The 19,981-nt window shown below is 44.8% G+C and overlaps 1 protein-coding gene across 1 annotated transcript in view; it reads right to left on the reverse strand.

Annotated features, from left to right (window-relative positions):
- Nucleotides 1–19,981, reverse strand: part of LOC116986209 (cadherin-4-like) — a 481,573-nt gene that overhangs the window by 64,957 nt on the left and 396,635 nt on the right. The window contains exon 6 of the mRNA XM_033041511.1: nt 11,069–11,213. Within this exon, the coding sequence (XP_032897402.1) occupies nt 11,069–11,213 (145 nt within the window). The remainder of the gene's footprint in view (nt 1–11,068; nt 11,214–19,981) is intronic.

Raw genomic sequence — 19,981 nt, forward strand, 5'->3', positions numbered from 1 at the left:
AGGCAAGAGAATGGGGTTGAGGGGGAAAGACAGATCAGCCATGACTGAATGTGTAGGAAGGAACTGCAGATGCTGGTTCAACCCGAAGATAGACACAAAATGCTGGAGTAATTCAGCAGATCCAGGTACCTCCACCCCATTTGTCCTGTTTTCACACCTTACACTTCCTTATCTACGTGTCTCCCTCTGCCTGACATCAGTCTGAAGAAGGGTCTCGACCCGAAACGTCACCCATTCCTTCTTTCCAGAGATGCTGCCTGTCCCGCTGAGTTACTCCAGCATTTTGTGTTTAGCCATGATTGAATGACGGAGTAGACTTGATGGGCCAAATGGCCTAATTCTGCTCCTATAACCTTTAAACGTATGAACAATGTCCCCATCTGCGATTTCTCTCGTTGCCTATGATTGATTCTGGATACACACGATTCTGGAAACCAGATTATTGAAAACATTAAAACGAGTCACCCCAGCTGCCAAGAGGTTGCCTGTCACCATCAGAACATCAAGAGACTGGTATCCTGAGGCAGATGAAGCCCTGAGGTGCTGTTTTGAGACAACAGATTGGGATGTGTTCTGTGAGGAGTATGGGGAAGACATTGACGGCCTAACAGAATGCATTACCCATTACATCAATTTCTGTTATGATGACATCATGCCACCCAGGGTAATTCGTTGCTACCCCAATAACAAACCCTGGATTACCAGCAGCCTGAAGGCCTTACTAAATGAGAAGAAAAAGGCTTTCAGGGAGGGCGACAGGAATAAAATCAAAGAACTTCAAAAGGAACTGAAGGTGAGGATTAAGGAGGGGAAAGAAGCCTATAGGTTCAAATTAGAACGACAGCTGCAGCAAGATGGTGTGAAGCAGGTATGGGCTGGAATGCGAAAGATCACGGGCATGAAGCAGAACGGTGGTACACTGCCTGATGGTGAACAGGGTCTGGCTGATGATCTGAATAGATTCTTCAACAGATTCGACGGCTCCACACCACCCCAGCCTCCCCCACCTGGTCTGCTGACCATTGCTGCTTCCTCTCCACCTCCCATCCCTCTCTCCATCACTCCTGAGATGTCACCTGTACGGAGTCCCCTCTTTCCACCTCCCACTCCACCGGCAGCCCTACCCATGACTCTTTATACTGCTCAGGTCAAGGTGATGCTGGACAGACTGAAGCCAGGGAAGGCAGTGGGGCCTGATGACACCAGCCCAAGGCTACTGAAGACTTGCTCTTCAGAGCTGTGTGGTATTTTAACACACCTGTTCAACCTGAGCTTACGTCTACAGAGGGTTCCAAGGCTGTGGAAAACATCTTGCCTGGTACCTGTCCCAAAGAAGACCCATCCCACTCTCTACAATGACTACAGACCAGTAGCGCTCACTTCTCACATAATGAAGACATTTGAGAGACTTGTCCTTTCCTACATCAGGACTAGTGTGTCAAATCACATGGATCCTTTACAGTTTGCATATCAGCCTAACATCAGTGTCGATGATGCCCTCATTTACATGCTGCAGAGGGTGTACACACATTTGGACACTGCTGATGCATCTGTAAGGATTACTTTTTTTGACTTTTCAAGCGCCTTCAACACTATTCAGCCCCGACTGCTAGGGGAGAAGATGGAGAAGATGAAAGTGGATCCATCACTGGTACTGTGGTGTTTGGATTACCTTTCCCTCAGACCACAGTACGTGCGCCTACAGAACAGTGTCTCGGGCACCATCTTGAGCAGCACAGGGGCTCCACAAGGAACTGTGCTGGCTCCGTTCCTGTTTACCATCTACACAGCTGATCTCCAATGGAACACCAACAACTGCTTTTTGCAGAAGTATTCGGATGATACAGCTGTTGTCGGCCTCATTAAAGGGGGCAATGAGGAGGAATACAGAGACATTATAAGTAACTTTGTGGAGTGGAGCGCACACAATAATCTCCATCTCAACACCAAAAAAACAAAGGAGATAGTGGTGGACTTTAGGAGGGGGAGGAGGAGGACTCAAGCAACGCCGATCAACATTAAGGGCACTGAGGTGGAGGTGGTTGCTAATCACAGGTACCTTGGGGTGCAGCTTGACAGTGAGCTGAACTGGAAGTGTCATATGGAGGCGGTGTACAGGAGGGGACAAAGCCGACTGTATTTTTTAAGGAGGCTGAGGTCTTTTAATATCTGCCAACCCCTACTGTGCAGTGTCTACCATTCAGTGGTGGCCAGTGCTCTGTTCTTTGCTGTGGCCTGCTGGGGAGATGGCGCCCGTATAGCGGATAAAAACAGATTGGACAAACTAATTAGGAAGGCCGGCTCAGTGGTCGGGGCTGAGCAACGAACGGTCCAGCAGGTGGCAGAGGCCAGAACTTTAAATAAACTAGGTTCCATAATGACAAACCCCACTCACCCACTCCATGCCCTGAAGGTGATCAAGAGCAGTATCTTCAGCCAGAGGCTGATTGCACCAATGTGCAAAACAGAGAGATACAGGAAGTCCTGTTTACCAGCTGCTATAAGACTTTTTAATGAGCATAAATAACTGCACTTTTTTTTTAAATTAATTGTATTTTAACTTGTATTTTAACGTATTTTAACTTGTTATGTATGAAAGCGTGGTGTTATGTTATGTTTGTCTTGAAGCTGTCGTGGCAAATAATTTCCTGAAAAGGATTATTAAAGGAATATTCTATTCTATTCTATTCTATTCTATTCTAAAGGACAATTGCAACAAATAATGGGAGTATTTACTTTGTCCGTTATAATAATCACAAACATTCCATTGCTTGATCCACGCGCTCTCTCCATTGCTACTGTATTAAAAGTAGATGTCAAAGGTTCAAGTAGGTTTGCAAAATGACTACCATGAACAACTTTAACCTTGTTACTTCAGAGAAAGTCAGGACGAGAATACAACTGAAGGCCCTGAAGTGTTAATTTCACAGGCCTTAAATCACTGTTCAATTATCAAACTAAGTCAAGTTCATAATTGGCTTTCCACTCAAATCAGTGAGGCCAAAAATTTAAACCTTTTAATTTCATATGAATTTTAAGTACCGAATCGCATCAGTGCATGAGCCCATGTTATTATTTTCTCAAGAGGACATGTCGATCGACACAAAAAAGTTTTTCACATTATGAAAAGTAGAAAATAGTGATATGAACTGGAAAAAAAAAAAATTCTGGTTAATTACCAACTAATATGTATTCGAAACCTGCACAGAACGTTCTCTTGTGAAATCATTAAACCTTGCCCAGAAACACAATCAACCTAAGAAAATCTCTGGGTTACGAATACCCTGCCCAGAATCTAACTTTATGCAAATTCTCCCTTGCAATTTGTAATAAATAATAATAATAATATCATAAGATCATGTGATAGGAGCAGAATTAGGCCATTCGGCCCATCAAGTCTACTCCGCCATTCTAGCCTTCCCTCCTTACCCCCATTCTCCTGCTTTCTCCCCATAACCTCCGACACCTTTAATAATAAAACAACACTAATAATAATAATAATAATAAATAACAATAGTAATTAATACTGATAATAATAAGATATATTATAACAATAACAATCAAATAGAGTGCTAATACTTCTAATACTACTACTAGTATTAATACTACTAATACTACTACTACTACTACTACTACTAATAATAATATTAATAATAATAATAATAATAAAAAGAAAAAATGCTGGTATTTACCAATGACTATACAATATTTATTCAATTTGTTTAACTATGGCTAGTGTTCTGACAATTATTCAATGAAATGAGAGAATTCTAACAAGTGGACACAACAGAAAATGGACATCGAACATGATACAGGAACAGGCCCTTCGGCCCACAATATTTGCGGTGAACACGATGCCAAGGTAAACTGAGCTCATCTGCCTGCAGATGATACATATCCCTCTATTCCCTGCACTCCCCTACACCTCTCTAAAATGACATGACTGACATGGAGAAGGTAGATAAAAATGCTGGAGAAACTCAGCGGGTGAGGCAGCATCTATAAAGCGAAGGAAAAGGTGACGTTTCGGGTCGAGACCCTTCTTCAGTTTTGGGTCGAGAAATCTGCTGAAGGACAGTTCTCTGGAAGAGAGCACTTACATATCTCGGGGACGGCCATTGAAAATATACTTCTTTAGGGCGTCATTAATTCCCCTCTGACTGTTGGCTTCTTGCCTGTAATGCAGTGTAGAGAACTTTGCCTATGGCCTCAATATGTGTTTGCATAATGCAGGGAAGGAATTGGCGATGCAGAGCTCAAGATAAAATCGTATTAATGCACGATTAACCTTAACGTGGAACATCAGCAGTTATTATGTGAGATTTGGCACTTCTTCCAGTGGGGCTGTAGTCAGAAGATAGTTAATCTGTGGAACTCATTGCCACGGATGGGTGTGGAGGCCAAGTCAGTGGATATTTTGAAGGCAGATATAGACAAATTCTTGATTAAAACGGGTGTCAAGGGTTATGAGGAGAAGGCAGAAAAATGGGATTAGGAGGCAGAGATCAGCCACGATTGAATGGCAGAGTTATCTCAATGGGCCAAATGGCCTAATTCTACTCCTATAACTTGTGAACATGTGAGCTACGGTGTGACATGGTTTACTGAGGCAGTTGAATTGAACGGCCTGTCCCACTTAGGCGACTCTTTAGGTGACTGCCAGTGACTAATTGTCATGTGGCATGGTCACATGAAGATGTCGACAATGTTACCTCAGATTCCTTTAACACTTCAGTGAAGTCATGGAATGAATATGAAGGATACCTCTATGCAACAAGTGATGTGGTTGTCTATGAGTGCCAAGAAATATAAATGGGTTAAAAAAAGACCCCTTGCTGGCTCTGGCCAAACGAGGTGACAAACCATCAAAGATTTAAAGACTAAGACACAAAGTGCTGGAGTAACTCAGCAGGTCCGGCAGCATCTCTGGAGAACATGGACAGGTTGTGTTTCGGATCAGATAGATATAGATAGATATGCCATTTATTGTCACTATACATGTACAATGAGATTAAAAGCATCTCGTACTCAGTGCATACATATAATTTAGTACAAAAAACAAGAAACAGAAAACAAAACAAGGGGGGGGGGGGGGGATAGGTGCACAATTCTGCGGCGCTATATACATATCTATAAAGGCAAAATGGTGAAGGATGAATAGGTAGTGTTCTTAGGCAGATTTTTAAAGTTATATTAAAATATTAAAAATTATTTTTAAAAAATATTAAAAATTACAATTACAATACACATTACAGTTCCAAATTTCAGTATGTGGATAGAGTAGATGGAAGTCCGGGTGTTGGGCTGTGAAGTCAGTGCATGTGTGAGTTAAGAGTAGTTATGACTTTCGGAAAACAACTGTTCCTGAGTCTATTTGTCCTAGTTTTGATGCACCTATAGCGCCTTCCAGAGGGCAGCAGGTCGAACAGTCCAAACGCAGGATGGGAGCTGCCCTTGATGATATTCTTTGCCCTGCTAAGGCAACGGGATGTGTAAATATCCATCAGGGAGGGGAGAGGGCAGCCAATGATCTTCTGTGCTGTCCTAGTTACCCTCTGAAGCCTCTCCCTGTCTGCCATGGTGCAGCTGCCGTACCATGCTGTAATGCAGTATGTCAGCAGGCTCTCGATGGACGAGCGGTAGAAGGTCAGCAGCAGGTTAGAGTCCAGGTTGTGCTTCCTGAGAACCTTCAGGAAGTGCAGCCGCTGCTGAGCCTTCTTGATGACCGCTGTCGTGTTGTCTGTCCAGGAGATGTCAGCAGAGATAAGGACGCCGAGAAACCGGAAGGTGTTGACCCTCTCCACACACTCGCCGTTGATATGTAGGGGGACTAAGTCGGTGCTGTGCCTCCTGAAGTCGACAATGAGCTCTTTTGTTTTCCTGGTGTTCAGAGCCAGATTGTTTTCTGAGCACCAGGTTGTCAACTTCAGGACTTCCTCTCTGTAGGCTGCCTCGTCTCCCTTTGAAATAAGTCCGACTACAGTAGTGTCGTCAGCAAATTTGACGATGCGGTTGTTGTTGTGGGCCGGACTACAGTCGTAGGTGTAGAGACAGTATAGGAGGGGGCTTAGCACACAGCCCTGTGGGGAGCCGGTACTCAACCTGCGAGTGGAGGAGAGGTGGGGGCCAAGTCTCACAGTCTGGGGCCGGTTGGTGAGGAAATCTTTTATCCAGGCACATGTGAGAGTGGGGAGGCCGAGAGTGACCAATTTATCAATGAGAATGTCCGGAATGTGTTGAAAGCTGAGCTATAATCCACAAAGAGCATCCGGACGTAGCTCTGCCCCTGCTCCAGATGGCTCAGCACAGAGTGGAGAGCTACGGTGATGGCGTCTTCCGTGGATCTATTTTGGCGATAAGCGAATTGGTGGGGGTTGAAGTCTGGTGGTAGATAGTCCTTGATGTGCTGGAGGACCAATCTCTCGAAGCACTTCGTGATTACCGGAGTGAGGGCCACGGGACGGTAATCATTTAGGCTAGTGATGGGAGACTTTTTCGGCACTGGGATGATTGTGGCTGATTTTAGGCAGGACGGAATAACTGCCTGGTCCAGGGAGAGGTTGAAAATTCTGGTGAAGATGACAGTGAGCTGGTGGGCACACGCTTTGAGCACCTTACCAGGTACTCCATCTGGGCCGGTAGCCTTCTTGGGGTTCACTGCCAGGAGCACCCGTCTGACATCGTGCTCCCTTCTTCAGATTCAGTGTGCTCTCGACCCGAAAGGTCACTTATCCATGTTCTCCAGAGATGCTGCCTGACCTGCTGAGTTACTCCAGCACTTTGTATCTTTTTTTTTGTAAACCAGCATCTGCAGTTCCTTGATTCCACTATATAACTAAAGTGGGGGGAGATTAAGAGCATGACAAAATTGTTTTTCAAGTACCCGCAGGTATTTTAAAATGAACTTGAGAGCCAAGAGTGTTTCATTGTCATATGTCCCAGATAGAACAATGACATTCTTACATACAGAATATGTAAACATGAAATACGTAATATGTAGCATTCAAGATTGGAAAATGAAGATTCCCTTGAACGAGATATGATTAATTATGTTGTGACAAAAAAATGAAACTGGTTTTCTGTGGAGAGCTTCTTGCGATAAACTGCTGAATCATGAATATATTTGTACTTGATGTTTGAATACATTGAACAAGGACAGTACGATAGTTGTCAAGGACAAAGCTCTCAAACCTGCCATTGCTGATCACGAGACTGCTATTCAATAGAGTTACAGCCCAGTGGTATGAATATTGATTTATCTCACTTCAGGTAGCCCCGGCATTCCCTCTCTCTCTATCCCACCCCCACTCAAATCGCACTAGCTTCTCGTTTTCACCCAACAAACAGCTAACAATGGCCTGTTTCCTTTATCATCATTACCTTTTTGCATGTCTTTTATTCATTGTTCTTTATCTCTCTACATCATCGCCTATATCTCTCGTTCCCCTTATACCTAACCAGTCTGAAGAAGGGTCTCGACCCGAAACGTCATCCATTCCTTCTCTCCAGAGACGCTGCCTGCCCCGCTGAGTTACTCCAGTTTTTTATGCCTACCTTAGAGTCACAGTATATCGGTGACTCGCTCAACATTTAACCAGCAGATTTTTAAAAACCTTCCTCCGACCATTTTCCATTGACGACAGCATTCAAGTTGGGAGCTCCGTGTGCCCGAGCGTTGTTGACCACCCAGCGGAGCGAGATGTCCATCGGGGACTGTTGCCGACTGGCCTGCTGCAGACTGCAAGAGTACCTGCTGAGGGATGCACTGGAGATTGGTGTAGCCAACGGCAAGGCTCGGTGGGGGAGGACCACAGTCTAGGTTCCTTCCGCTGCCGGACACGGGGGCAGGGTGTGGTGGAGACGCCCCTCAAAATAAGGGAAGGGATTCCATGCCAGTGGCAAGGGTGTGGGGTAACATTGTGATTTGGGGAAACAGTATTGAATGTATGTATCGCCTCCGAGAATGTCGGATGGAGTTTTGTAAGGATCATGTATTGTATATATTTATTTCTCGAATAAAATATATCTTGAAATAAAAAAGAGAGCTCCGTGTGTCCCTGGAGTTGGCCGATTACTCATTGCAAGAAACTCTCCGTGTAAGCTCATTTACAATGCAGTTTGCTTATTATAACATTTTATTCGTTTCCATTCATAGATTGAAATAAAGAAACATGGACCGACAGTTTGAATTTTATGTGGAGTACAGCTTGGAAACAGACCCCGCGGCCCACCAGCGATCAGTCACCCGTTCACACTAGTTCTGAAGAAGGGTTTCGGCCCGAAACGTTGCCTATTCCCTTCGCTCCATAGATGCTGCTGCACCCGCTGAGTTTCTCCAGCATTTTTGTGTACCCACACACTAGTTCTATGTTATCCCATCTTCTCATCCACTCCCTGCACATTGAGAGCATTTTTTTTTTAACCGAGGCATCTTTCCAATAACAGAATGGCCAAAAACTGAACACAATACTCCAAGTGTAGCCTCACCGATGGCTTGTACAACTGTGATATAACATCCCAACTTCTATACTCAATGGCTAGACACAAAATGCTGGTGTAACTCAATGGGTCAGACAGTATCTCTGGAGAAAAAGAATGGGTGGGATTTCAGGTCGGGACTCTGGGTCTGAAGAAGGGTTCCTGACCTAAAACGTCACCCATCCTTTTTCTCCAAAGATGCTGCTTGACCCATTGAGTCACTCCAGCACTTTGTGTCTATCTTTAGCACAAACCAGCATCTGCAGTTCCTTGTTTCTATACTCAATCCGCCAATATGCCAAAAGCCTTCTTGACCACTCAATCTACCTGTGACGCCACTTTCGAGGAAATCTGTATCTGCGCTCTTAGATCCCTCTGCTCTACACCTCCAGGGCCCTGCCATTCACCGTGAAAAAGTTGACTCATAATGTAAACATGTTTTGTGGTGGAAAACTTTTAATTCTTAAAATGTGGGTTATATTTGACCAACTATGCACTCTGATTCTGACACAAGAGGTGTCTTACTGCCGCTTTGGACGGTGTGTGCTATCTTAAAGGCTTCGAAGTTTCAAAGGGAGATAAATAAAATTTGAATCAATAAAATAAACAAAATTAACGCTCAATGTTTACACATTTTTCATTTAAACAAGACATTTCATTGCAAACTTAACACCCTTCAATCAGCTTACAAAGGTACATTTCAGGCAATTAAAAGAACATTTGCTTATATTAGCTAATTTATCTTTTTGTTTAACTGCTGAAGCTGTTCTCCAAATAAAATAAATAGGGGGAAAATAGACAGCTCTTGGCAATGCTAGACATTAATTTGCCTAATGTGTTCCCATGAGTTATGGCTCCTGATGGGGGCTGCTTACGATTTGGATCAGGGCTGTAATTATTCTTCCAGTATTAACTTCTTCCTCGCACCCAAGATGGGCCGCGGGTCCTTTCATATGGATTGTTCTTTTTAAAGAAATCAAAACTACAAAGGGCAATAATAGTTTAATCACTGCGTAAAGGTGCATCAGCTTCCACGCTAACATCCTTATCTCTACACTAGAAATACACGTTGTTTGACTTTTGGTTTGGAATTGAATGTGTAGCAAGTGCAAAGTCCACACTTCAAGTTCAAGTTCAAGTTCACATTTATTGTCACGTGCACCAGTTGAAGTACAGTGGAATTTGATTTACCGTGCAGCCATACAATCAAAAAGAGCACAATACACAATAGAATACAACATGAACATCCACCACAGTGGATTCAACATTCTTCACTGTGATGGAAGGCAATAACGTTCAGTCTGTCCTGCTTTGTTCATCCGTGGTCGAGGCCATGAACCCTCCACAGTTGCCGCCATGGACGGCCCGATGTACAGGCCCTCTCGTCGGGATGCTCGAAACTCCGACGTCGGGACGGACGGACACTCCGCGGTTTGGAGGTCACGAATCGGCTGCTTCCGACCGGAGACCGGGGCTTCACGATGTTATAGGCCGCAGGCCGGCGGTCGGATCTCTTCTCCAGCGATCCCCGGTGAGGGATCCCAGACTCCATGATGGAAAGTCCACGCCGCGCCCGCGGCTACAGGCTCCGCAGACCGTGGTTTCAGGATGGTATAGTCAGCTAGCCAGCGATCGGAGCACTTCTTCTGGCGACCCCCGGCAAGGGAGTCCGCGCTGCGCCCGCTGCTGAAGCTCTGGGCCCGACTCCGGGACAGGCCACACCAATCCAAGCTGTTAGGCCGCGAGGGAGGGCGAAAATGCGGCTAGGAGAAAAGTCGCATTCCACCGAGGGAAGTGACTAAAAACACGTTTCCGCCTATTCCAGCCCCCACCCACCCCCCCACACTAATACACAAAAAAAGGTCGCAAGGACGAACAGCTGCTGGCGAAGCTGCCGGCTCGCGGCGACACCTATCGTTTCAAGGCCCAAAGTCCGGAATTTAACTCGTAATATTCCAAAGAAAGTCCGTGCAGCGTTTGAACACAGGGATAACCAGCAGAGATCAATTTTGTACATTTCTTCTGTGCGTATTAGCACGTTTGGGAAATTTGTACTTTCATTTTTAGCAGGGCTCACACAAACCAACCTCCTTTACATTGACTCCATTTATACCTCACGCTACCTCGGAAAAACCAGCAGGATAATCAAGGATGAGTCGCACCCTGGCCACTCCCTCTTCTCCCCTCTCCCATCGGGCAAAAGGTATAGAAATGTGAAAATGCACACCCCAGATTCAGGGACAGTTTCTTTCCCAGCTGTTATCAGTCAACTGAGCCATCCTACCACAACTAGAGAGCAGCAATGAACTACTATCTACCTCATTGGTGACCCTTGGACTATCTTTGATCAGACTTTACTGACTTTATCTTGCATTATACGTTATTCCCTTATCATGTATCTATACACTGTAAATTGCTCGATTGTTATCATGTATTGCCTTTCCCCGGACTGTTTAGCATGCAACAAAAGCTTTTCACTGTACCTCGGTACACCTGACAATAAACTAAAACTGAAACTTAAAGTCTTTCAGACGACAATGGTCAATTATGCAATGGAAGTCTAGTCTTGTTCAGATTCTTCTGCTTTTACCTGGCTTTGATCCTTCAGCCACGCTCCCATTAAATCGATGGTTCACAAACTCCGGGCGGTTATCATTCATATCAATAACATTGATGTAAAGGTCAATTGGGTTTTCCACCTTGTTTCCATTCATGTCAACTGCATGTGCTCTCAGCTGTAAACAGAGAAACCAAGATATGGTCAAAACTATTTATGTAACTTGTACAGCTGAACAAATCCCAAAAGACCATTTCACACAAGATGTCCCAAACACCACGAATCAGTGATGAATGTTATTGTCTATTAGAAGCCTCACAGAAAATGTCCTGAAATCACATTTGACAGTACGCTGGAAGATTCACAAGAGACTATTTCAGAGTGAGAATTGCTACCACTTCTTGATGATCTGGTACAACCTAGCTACTTAGATAACTAAAGAGGAGAAGGATTATCTGAATGAAGACCTCCCAAAAGAAATCCTTCATCTGCTTTCATAGCAACGTAATTGATTATTAATTGACTTTTGAGAGTTTCACTTGCACTCTTCTGATGCATTCCTTTATTTCATGAACCGATTACTTGGTGCAAGCAAGATCTTCAAGCTATTAGTCACAGTCCTAATCATACAGCGTGGAAACAGGCTCTCCGGCCCAACTTGCCCACTTTGGCCAACATGTCCCATCTACACATCCCACCTGCCTGCGTTTGGCCTATATCCTCTAAACCTCTCCTAAATATGTGTGTGTGTTTTTATATATTAAAATATATATATATATACACACACACACATAATATTATATATATATATATAATATATTTTATTTTTTACATATATTTTTTATATTATAAAATGTATACTTATTTTTTAAGCATTAAAATTGACTGGTTAAAATTCCTAAAATGTTTAGTTGCCTCAAAAAGAATATTATATTCTCAAGGATATTAAATATATTTTATTTATTATACATATAAGATATATTTTATATATATATATAAGAATATAACCTCACATTTATCCACATTAAACTGCATCTGCCATGCATCTGCCCACTCACCCAATCTGTCCAAGTCACCCTGCATCCTCATAGCATCCTCTTCACAGTTCACACTGCCACCCAACTTAGTGTCATTGCAAATTTGCTAATGTTACTTTTAATCCCTTCATCTAAATCATTTATGTATATTGTAAATAGCTGTGGTCCCAGCACTGAGCTTTGGAGTCTTTAGAGTGTGGGGGGAAACCGGAGCACCTGGAGAAAACCCACGGGGAGAACGTACAAATTCTATACGGACAGCACCCGTAGTCAGGATTGAACCCGGGTCTCGGGCAACTCTCCTGCACGCCAAGGTACCGCCCAGTTGCATGTAACAATCAAACTCATCTGAAGGGGTTAATGGGCCTACTTCCATGTCCACACCAAGCTTGACCCAAATAGATTGTGCAAAATTGTCAAAAGATGATGATCATGACATCAATTAAAATTATGGTCTGACTACATGTGTGATCTACAAAGGTGCAACACATTTAAAATGAAAGAACGTTGTACTCTCTGGTGCCATTTTAAAGACTTCTGCTCAACAAAAGCCCCAGCCTCCAAAATGCATGACAATAAAATAGCCGCTCTGGATACTATTACTTGGATCATGGATTTTAACAATGCTGCTCTCGCTCTGCTATCAGTCTTAGTGAAAGTGTGGTGGAAATGATTGCCAAGAAATTGCAGATGAAACAATGACAAAACTATGGGTGAAAGTAAAAGCAGCTTTGTGATTTCACGCTCGGGTAGTTTAAGATGGAAATCTTTGTCAGTTTTCACCAGTCTTTATGGGCTGCTTTGCTTGAAGCCTTCTCCAATGGAATATTGGACAATGACTGCCATGAACTTAAGGCATTAACAATGTAGTCCCGCTGTGAAAGGTTCTTACAATTCTATGCTTGGTTACAAGATACAAAGACTGTTTTGAATGGTATACTAGGCTGCAGTTAGAAACAAGGAACTGCAAATGCTGGTTCGTTCACCAAAGGACACAAAGTGCTGGAGTAACGGAGTGGGTCAGGCAGCATCTCTGGAGATCATGGATAGGTGAGGTTTCGGGTCGAGATCTCGGAGGTGGAGGCGATGGAAGAGCTCTCCATCTTGGCGGGCCAGGAAGTCGTGGAGGTGGGGGCGGAGTGGTACAAAAGTAAGTCCTCTGTGAGGACTGATCGTTCTGCGTCTGCAAGGGCCTCAACCCGAACCATCACCTATCCATCATCTCCAGAGATGCTGCCTGACCTGTTGAGTTACTCCAGCACTTTGTGTCCTTCTGAGCTGCAGTAACTGCCAGCCAATTATACAACCTTGGAAAGAAGTCATTAAAGCATTGAGTCATGGAACAGCATGGAAACAGGCACTTCGGCCCATCTTGTCCATGACAACCAAATAGAATTAGGCCATTCGGCCGATCTATCTCTCCCTCCTAACTCCATTCTCCTGCCTTCTCCCCATAACCTCTGACACCTGTACTAATCAAGAATCTATGTTGGCATATTGAAGGTAGACATAAATGCTGCAGAAACGCAGCGGGTGAGGCAGCATCTATGGAGTGAAGGAAATAGGCAATGTTTCGGGTCGAAACCCTTCTTCAGATATTGAGTTAGTCTCATATACCTGCATTTGGCACATGGCTCTAAAAATCCTTCCTAGCCATATATCTCCACAAATGTTTCTGAAAAGTCACAATTGTATCTGCTTCTCGAGCTTGCTCTGGCAACTCATACAGGTGGAAACATTTCCCCTGAGGTCCAGCCTAAATCTCTACCCTTTCACCTTCCAACTATTTCCTCTAGTTTAGAAACCTCTACTCTGGGGAAAAGACTGTGAGCGTTCACTTTATCCATGCCCCTCATGATCTTGTACACCTCCAAAAGGTCACCCCTCAGCCTCCTATGTTTCAAAGAAGTGCCAGTCTATACAACCTCTCCCTACAACTCAAACCTCCAAACCATATTGCTATAGCATCTTTATATTTAATACAATGGGTTTTTTAAATGACTTATGAAAAATCTTTATGAATGATATTTCACTCTCTAATTATGTTTTTTCATCTTTGCTTGGCAATTAACTTAATGCTTAAGCTTAAATTAAAATTTACTTTGTGTCTGTGATATGAAAATACTAACATGAATGGCTGATCAACCATTAAAACTCCACAAACCATGAGACCAAGCATAGTCTGGAACTGATGTTTGAAGAAGGGTATCGACCTGAAACGTTACCCATTCCTTCTCTCCAGAGATGCTGCCTGTCCCGCTCAGTTACTCCAGCTTTTTGTGTCTAGCTTCTGCAGTACAGTTGCTGTCTGTGTGGAGTTTGCACGTTCTACCTATGACCGCGCGGATTTTCACCGGGTGCTCCGGTTTCCCCGCACAGCCCAAAGACAAATTGGATGGGCCGAAGGGCCTGTTTCCAGGATGTATCTCAAAACTAAATTAAATTAAACTGAAGGTGATAATTGCCTCCCATCCTGGTGAATTCAATGCAATAAATTACCTAATGATTTAATACAATACAATACAATACAATACAATACCTTTTATTTGTCATTTGAACCTCACATGAGGTTCAAACAAAATTTGGTTTCTGCAGCATTACAAGAAAAGAACCAAGACACACACCAACACAATTCACACAAACATCCATCACAGTGAGTCTCCTCCTCACTGTGATGGAAGGCAAAGTCTTATCTCTCCCCTGCTCTCCATTCCTCTCCCGAAGTCGAGGTCAAAGGCCCCGGCGGGCGCTAGCAAGTCCGCGGCCACTCAAAGCCACGCCGGGCGATGTAAGGCCCTGCCCTGGGTCTTGATGTTGGAGCCCCCGGCGGGCGCTAGCAAGTCCGCGGGAATTTAAAGCCGCGCCGGGCGTTGTAAGGCCCCGCTCCAGGTCACTCTGAACCCCGCAATGCGAGTGGGAGAAGTCGCCGTTGCCGGTGCCCCGCAAAGCGGTCTCCCAGCAGGGACCCGCGGGCTCCCGGTGTCACCATCCACCGGAGTCGGGTCGCAGCAGCGCGCCGCCACAGCTCTCCACGCTCTGAAGCTGGCTAGCTCCACAATGGTAAGTCCGCAGCTCCACAGCTCCACAGGCTCCGTGACTTGAGCCTCCAGGTCGTTCCGGTTGGAGGCCGCTCCACGGCGCTAGGCCCCAACGGCAACGGAGACCCGACAGGTAAAAGGTCGGGTCTCCATGCAGGGAAGAGATTTAAAAGTTTCCCCCACCCACCCCGCACCCTTCACACATACACATTTAAAAACCCGCTACAAACTAAACCCTCAACGGGACAAAAAAATAAAAAATACACAGACAGACTGCAGAGGCCGCTGCGACGTCGGTCGCGCCGCCCACAGTAAAGTCAGTGTGTAAAAAATCGATTGTTCTTATTGCAGAATAAGCTGAAAGAAATGACCCTTGTCGAAGGCATTCTCCAAAAACCTACTTTACTCTTGATTTCCCCTTCAATCACACCCACCCATCAATCGGTACTCGGGAAGTTAAGGTGCTACTCCAATTACAAATGAACAGAAACAAATATGTAAATTTATGTAAAACAATTCTTAAAATGATTCCTTTTCTGTATCACTTCCGAGCAGAAGCACCTGACTTCATTAAGTTTTTCCACTTGTGCACACATTTCTAGAGATTAATGTTTTTTTCTGCAGTCAAAACACATTTTCCATTGTTAGTCAGGTGGGATCAATTTATACACACCTGCTATTTTGCATCCTTGGCCATTCTGATAAATTTTACAATGATTTGGCTGCTGGCAAGAGACATTCTAGAGCAGATTAAAGGGCCTGTCCCACTTAGGCGACTGTCATAGTCATAGCAGGTCACCGGAAAATCGGCGACTGGATCCCCCCCCCTACGACAATGTCTACGACAAGCTACGGCAATCTTCCACCTAATCGACGTCAAGCTACGGCAAGCTGCCGACAACTGGTGACCCAATCGTCAAGACTTAGCACGTCCACCGACGACCACACCTACGACCACAGAGACAACAACCCACAACAATCGAAGTCAACCCACGTCCACCCGCGACAAGCTATGACAAGCCCGTAAGATTAACAAGAAAACACAGACCACTCCTTTCCAAAGGAGAAGTTGCTCCAAACGCTAACAGTCCTGACGTTTTGGATAAAGATTATCTTTTCATCACTAGGGGAAATATTTAATAGGAACCTGAGGTGTAACGTTTTTACACAAAGGTTGGTGGGTGTATGGAACGAGCTGCCGGAGGAGGTAGTTGAGGCAGGGACTATCGCAACGTTTAAGAAACATTTAGACAGGTGTATGGACAGGACAGGTTTAGAGGGATATGGGCCAAACGCAGGCAGGTGGGACTACTGTAGATGGGACATAGACACAATATGCTGGAGTAGCTCAGCGGGTCAGACAGCATCTCTAGGAGAAAAGGACATTTAGATGACATTTCGGGTCGATACCCTTCTTCAGACATAGATGTGGTTTAGTGTTCAAGAAGGAACTGCAGATGCTGGAAGATCGAAGGTACACAAAAATGCTGGAGAAACTCAGCGGGTGCAGCAGCATCTATGGAGCGAAGGAAATAGGCGACGTTTCGGGCCGAAACCCTTCTTCAGACTGAATCACAACCTATAGGTGGGGTTTAGTTTAGTTTAGTTTACTGATACAGTGCGGAAACACTATCCTACACACACTGGGGAACATTTATAATTTTACCAAAGCTAATTACCCTACAAACTTGTACGTCTTTGGAGTGTGGGAGGAAACCGAAGATCTCGTAGAAAATCCACGCGGTCACGAGGAGAACGTACAAACTCGGTACAGACATCACCCATAGTCGGAATCAAACCCAAGTCTGGTGCGCTGTAAGGCAGCAACTCTACCGCTGCGCCACCGTGCCACATGTTTAGTGCGGGCATGTTGGTCCGAGGGGCCTGTTTCCATGCAGTATGACTATGACACTGAACACAATATACTGATGGAAATGACACCTTCACAGAATCTATCTAATTTTCATTTAAATTAATAAAGGAAATGTGCCAATTCTGAGCCAATTCTTTGATTGAAAGGTTTAGCATTACAACAGGCCCTTCGGCCCACCAAGTCCATGCTGACTTGTTCACACCAGTTATATGTTATCCCACTATCTCTCCTGCCCTTTCTCTCGCAACCCCCTTCTCCCCATGATCTTTGCCACCCATACTAATCAAGGAACGTCCCGTCCTTCCCTCCATCTCCTCTCCCACCCCCCACTAAACGTTGGTTAACCAGTTCCACAGTTCACAATGATATATCCCCTTTGAGATCGCACCGTCCCTCACCAACAATCGGCCTATCAGGGAACCTGTTGCCGGACCTGATATGTCCTGGTCTTTCATTGCTTCCAGATCCCCCCTCCCCAACCCCCTACAATCAGTCTGAAGAAGGGTCCCAACCCGAACCATCATCTATCCATTTTCTCCAGAGATGCTGCCTGACCCGCTGAGTTACTCCAGCACTTTGTGTCTATATTTGGCATTAGCCGGCATCTGCATTTCCTTTTCTTTGCCATGCATTTCTCGTGGCGTGAGGCTGCTCGGTGCTGAAGGATCCATCTTGGGCCACTAAATCACCCTGATGGGGGAGTTAATGGTCATTGCGCCAACATTTGATCAACGGGCGTCCATTGTAAAAGATGCCAGGAAAGTTCCACGAATTGTGTGTAAAAGTGCCTGCCACAATGCGACAACGGGCATAATCTCATCTGGAAATTACTGGTTAACGGGTCCTCTTGTATGACTTGCACATACAAAATGGATGATAATCTGTTCACTTTCAGGGTCAGACACGCTCCTTTGCCTCTCGTATCAGACGGAGAACACACAAGCTTTTCTTTTGAAACTTGTCATTTAACTTAATAAAAGCCTCTCTCGCAAAATGCCAGCAAGTGACAAGGATACAAGTGACTGAAGTGATTGCATCAAAGGCACAAATGGCTCGATCTCAGATGTGCAAAGTGGTGTCAAAGAGAGAGGATCATAGCTCCATTAGCACATGTGCTGCCTTCCTCCCCAAAGACATGTCCAGACTAAAAAACTCATTTTTACTATCCTCAGGTCCAAAATGGTGTTTCATTTCTGCAATCTTATTCTTTGCGGCTCAATTTTCATTGTTTCATCAGTTCATGAGTAATCGAAGCAGAATTTGGGCGGCGCAGTGGCGCAACAGTAGAGTTGCTGCCTTACAGTGCCTACAGCGCCAGAGACCCAGGTTCGATCCTGACTAAGGGTGCTTGGCTGTACGGAGTTTGAACGTTCTCCCCGTGACCTGGATGGGTTTTCTCCGAGAACTTCGGTTTCTTCTCACACTCCAAAGACGTACGGGTTTCTAGGTTAATAAACAAAGTGTTTAAATTGGCCCCAGTAGTGTGTAGGATAGTGTTGATGTGCCGGGATCACTGGTTGGTACAGGCTCGGTGGGCCGAAGGGCCTGTTTCCACAATGTATCTCTAACCTAGACTAAATTATTCCATTCGGCCCATCGAATCTGCTCCGCCATTCAATCATGGCTGATCTATCTTTCCATCACAACATTCTCTTTGCTTCTCCCCATAACCTCTGATGCCCGTATTAATCAAGAATCTATCTATCTCTGCCTTAACAAATATCCATTGACGTCCTCCAGAGCCTTCAGCGGCAACAAATTCCACAGATTCACCATCCTTGTTTAAAAGCTTTGAAAGGATTGTGATATTACATCTTTAACATTAGTTACAGAGGATATTTTGGGGAAATGCCTTTCCACGTCTTAATGCAAAAATCCAATTTTATTATGTGTCACAAGCTTCCTTGTAGCTTAACTTGTCTCTACACCGCTCTATGTTTGCAAGATGGAAATAAAATATTTAATGGGATGTCACATCTACTTAATGTTTACAATTCACAACTTAGGGCTTTACGTGGTCATGGCACATAATCAGTTTCCCTCTGTTGCTGTTACTTCCGTCCCATTTCTATTAACAGCTGAGCTTTGTAGATTTAAGGTAAAATATTTATTTGTATCCAAATAGGAGAAAAAAAAACTGTTTTGGACAGATTCACGTCAGATGCTAGAATGTTGAGCAAAATGCAAAGTGCCGGAGGAACTCAGCAGATCATGTAGTGTGTGCGGAGGGAAGGGACAGGCGACGTTTCGGCTTGGGTTTAAGGAGGTTCAGGGTGGCACAGTAGCGCAGCGGTACAGTTGCTGCCTTACAGCGCTTACAGCGCCAGGGACCTGGGTTCGATCCCGACTTGGGGTACTATCTGTACGGAGTTTGTACATTCTCCTCGTCACCTGTGTGGGTTTTCTCCGGGTGCTCCGGTTTCTCCCCACACACCAAAGACCGAGAGGTTTGTAGGTTAGATGCAAAATGCTGGAGTAACTCAGCGGGTCAGGCAACATCTCTGAGAAAAAGAATAGGTGACGTTTTGGGTCAAAACCCTTCTTCAGTCCTGCATGGGTATTCTCCGGGTGCTCCGGTTTCCTCCCACACTACAAAGACGTACAGGTTTGTAGGTTAATTGGCTTGGTAAAATTGTAAATTGTCCCCAGTGTGTGTAGGGTAGTGTCAATGTGCGAGGGATCGCTGGTCAGCACGGATCGGTGGGCCGAACGCCCTGCTTCCGCGCTGTGTCTCCGAACTGAACTAAACGAAAGTTCCCGATCCGAAACGTTGCCTGTATATTCCCTCCACAGTCGCTGACAGAGGCGTTGAGTGCTGTCGAAACCTCGACCCAGAGTAGGACTCAAAGACTTGTTACTTTAAACTCCAGCAGCATGTTTTATTTTACTTGCCACAAGGGGCGGAGTGCCTCAAACAAGGGCTGAGGTTACGACTCCAACCTTCATTGTAATGTGCAGGGATTTATACAGAGACGTAAGCAAGTAAGAAGTAAGCAAG

Source organism: Amblyraja radiata, chromosome 23, assembly GCF_010909765.2.
Source record: "Amblyraja radiata isolate CabotCenter1 chromosome 23, sAmbRad1.1.pri, whole genome shotgun sequence".
In the NCBI taxonomy this organism is placed as follows: domain Eukaryota; kingdom Metazoa; phylum Chordata; class Chondrichthyes; order Rajiformes; family Rajidae; genus Amblyraja; species Amblyraja radiata.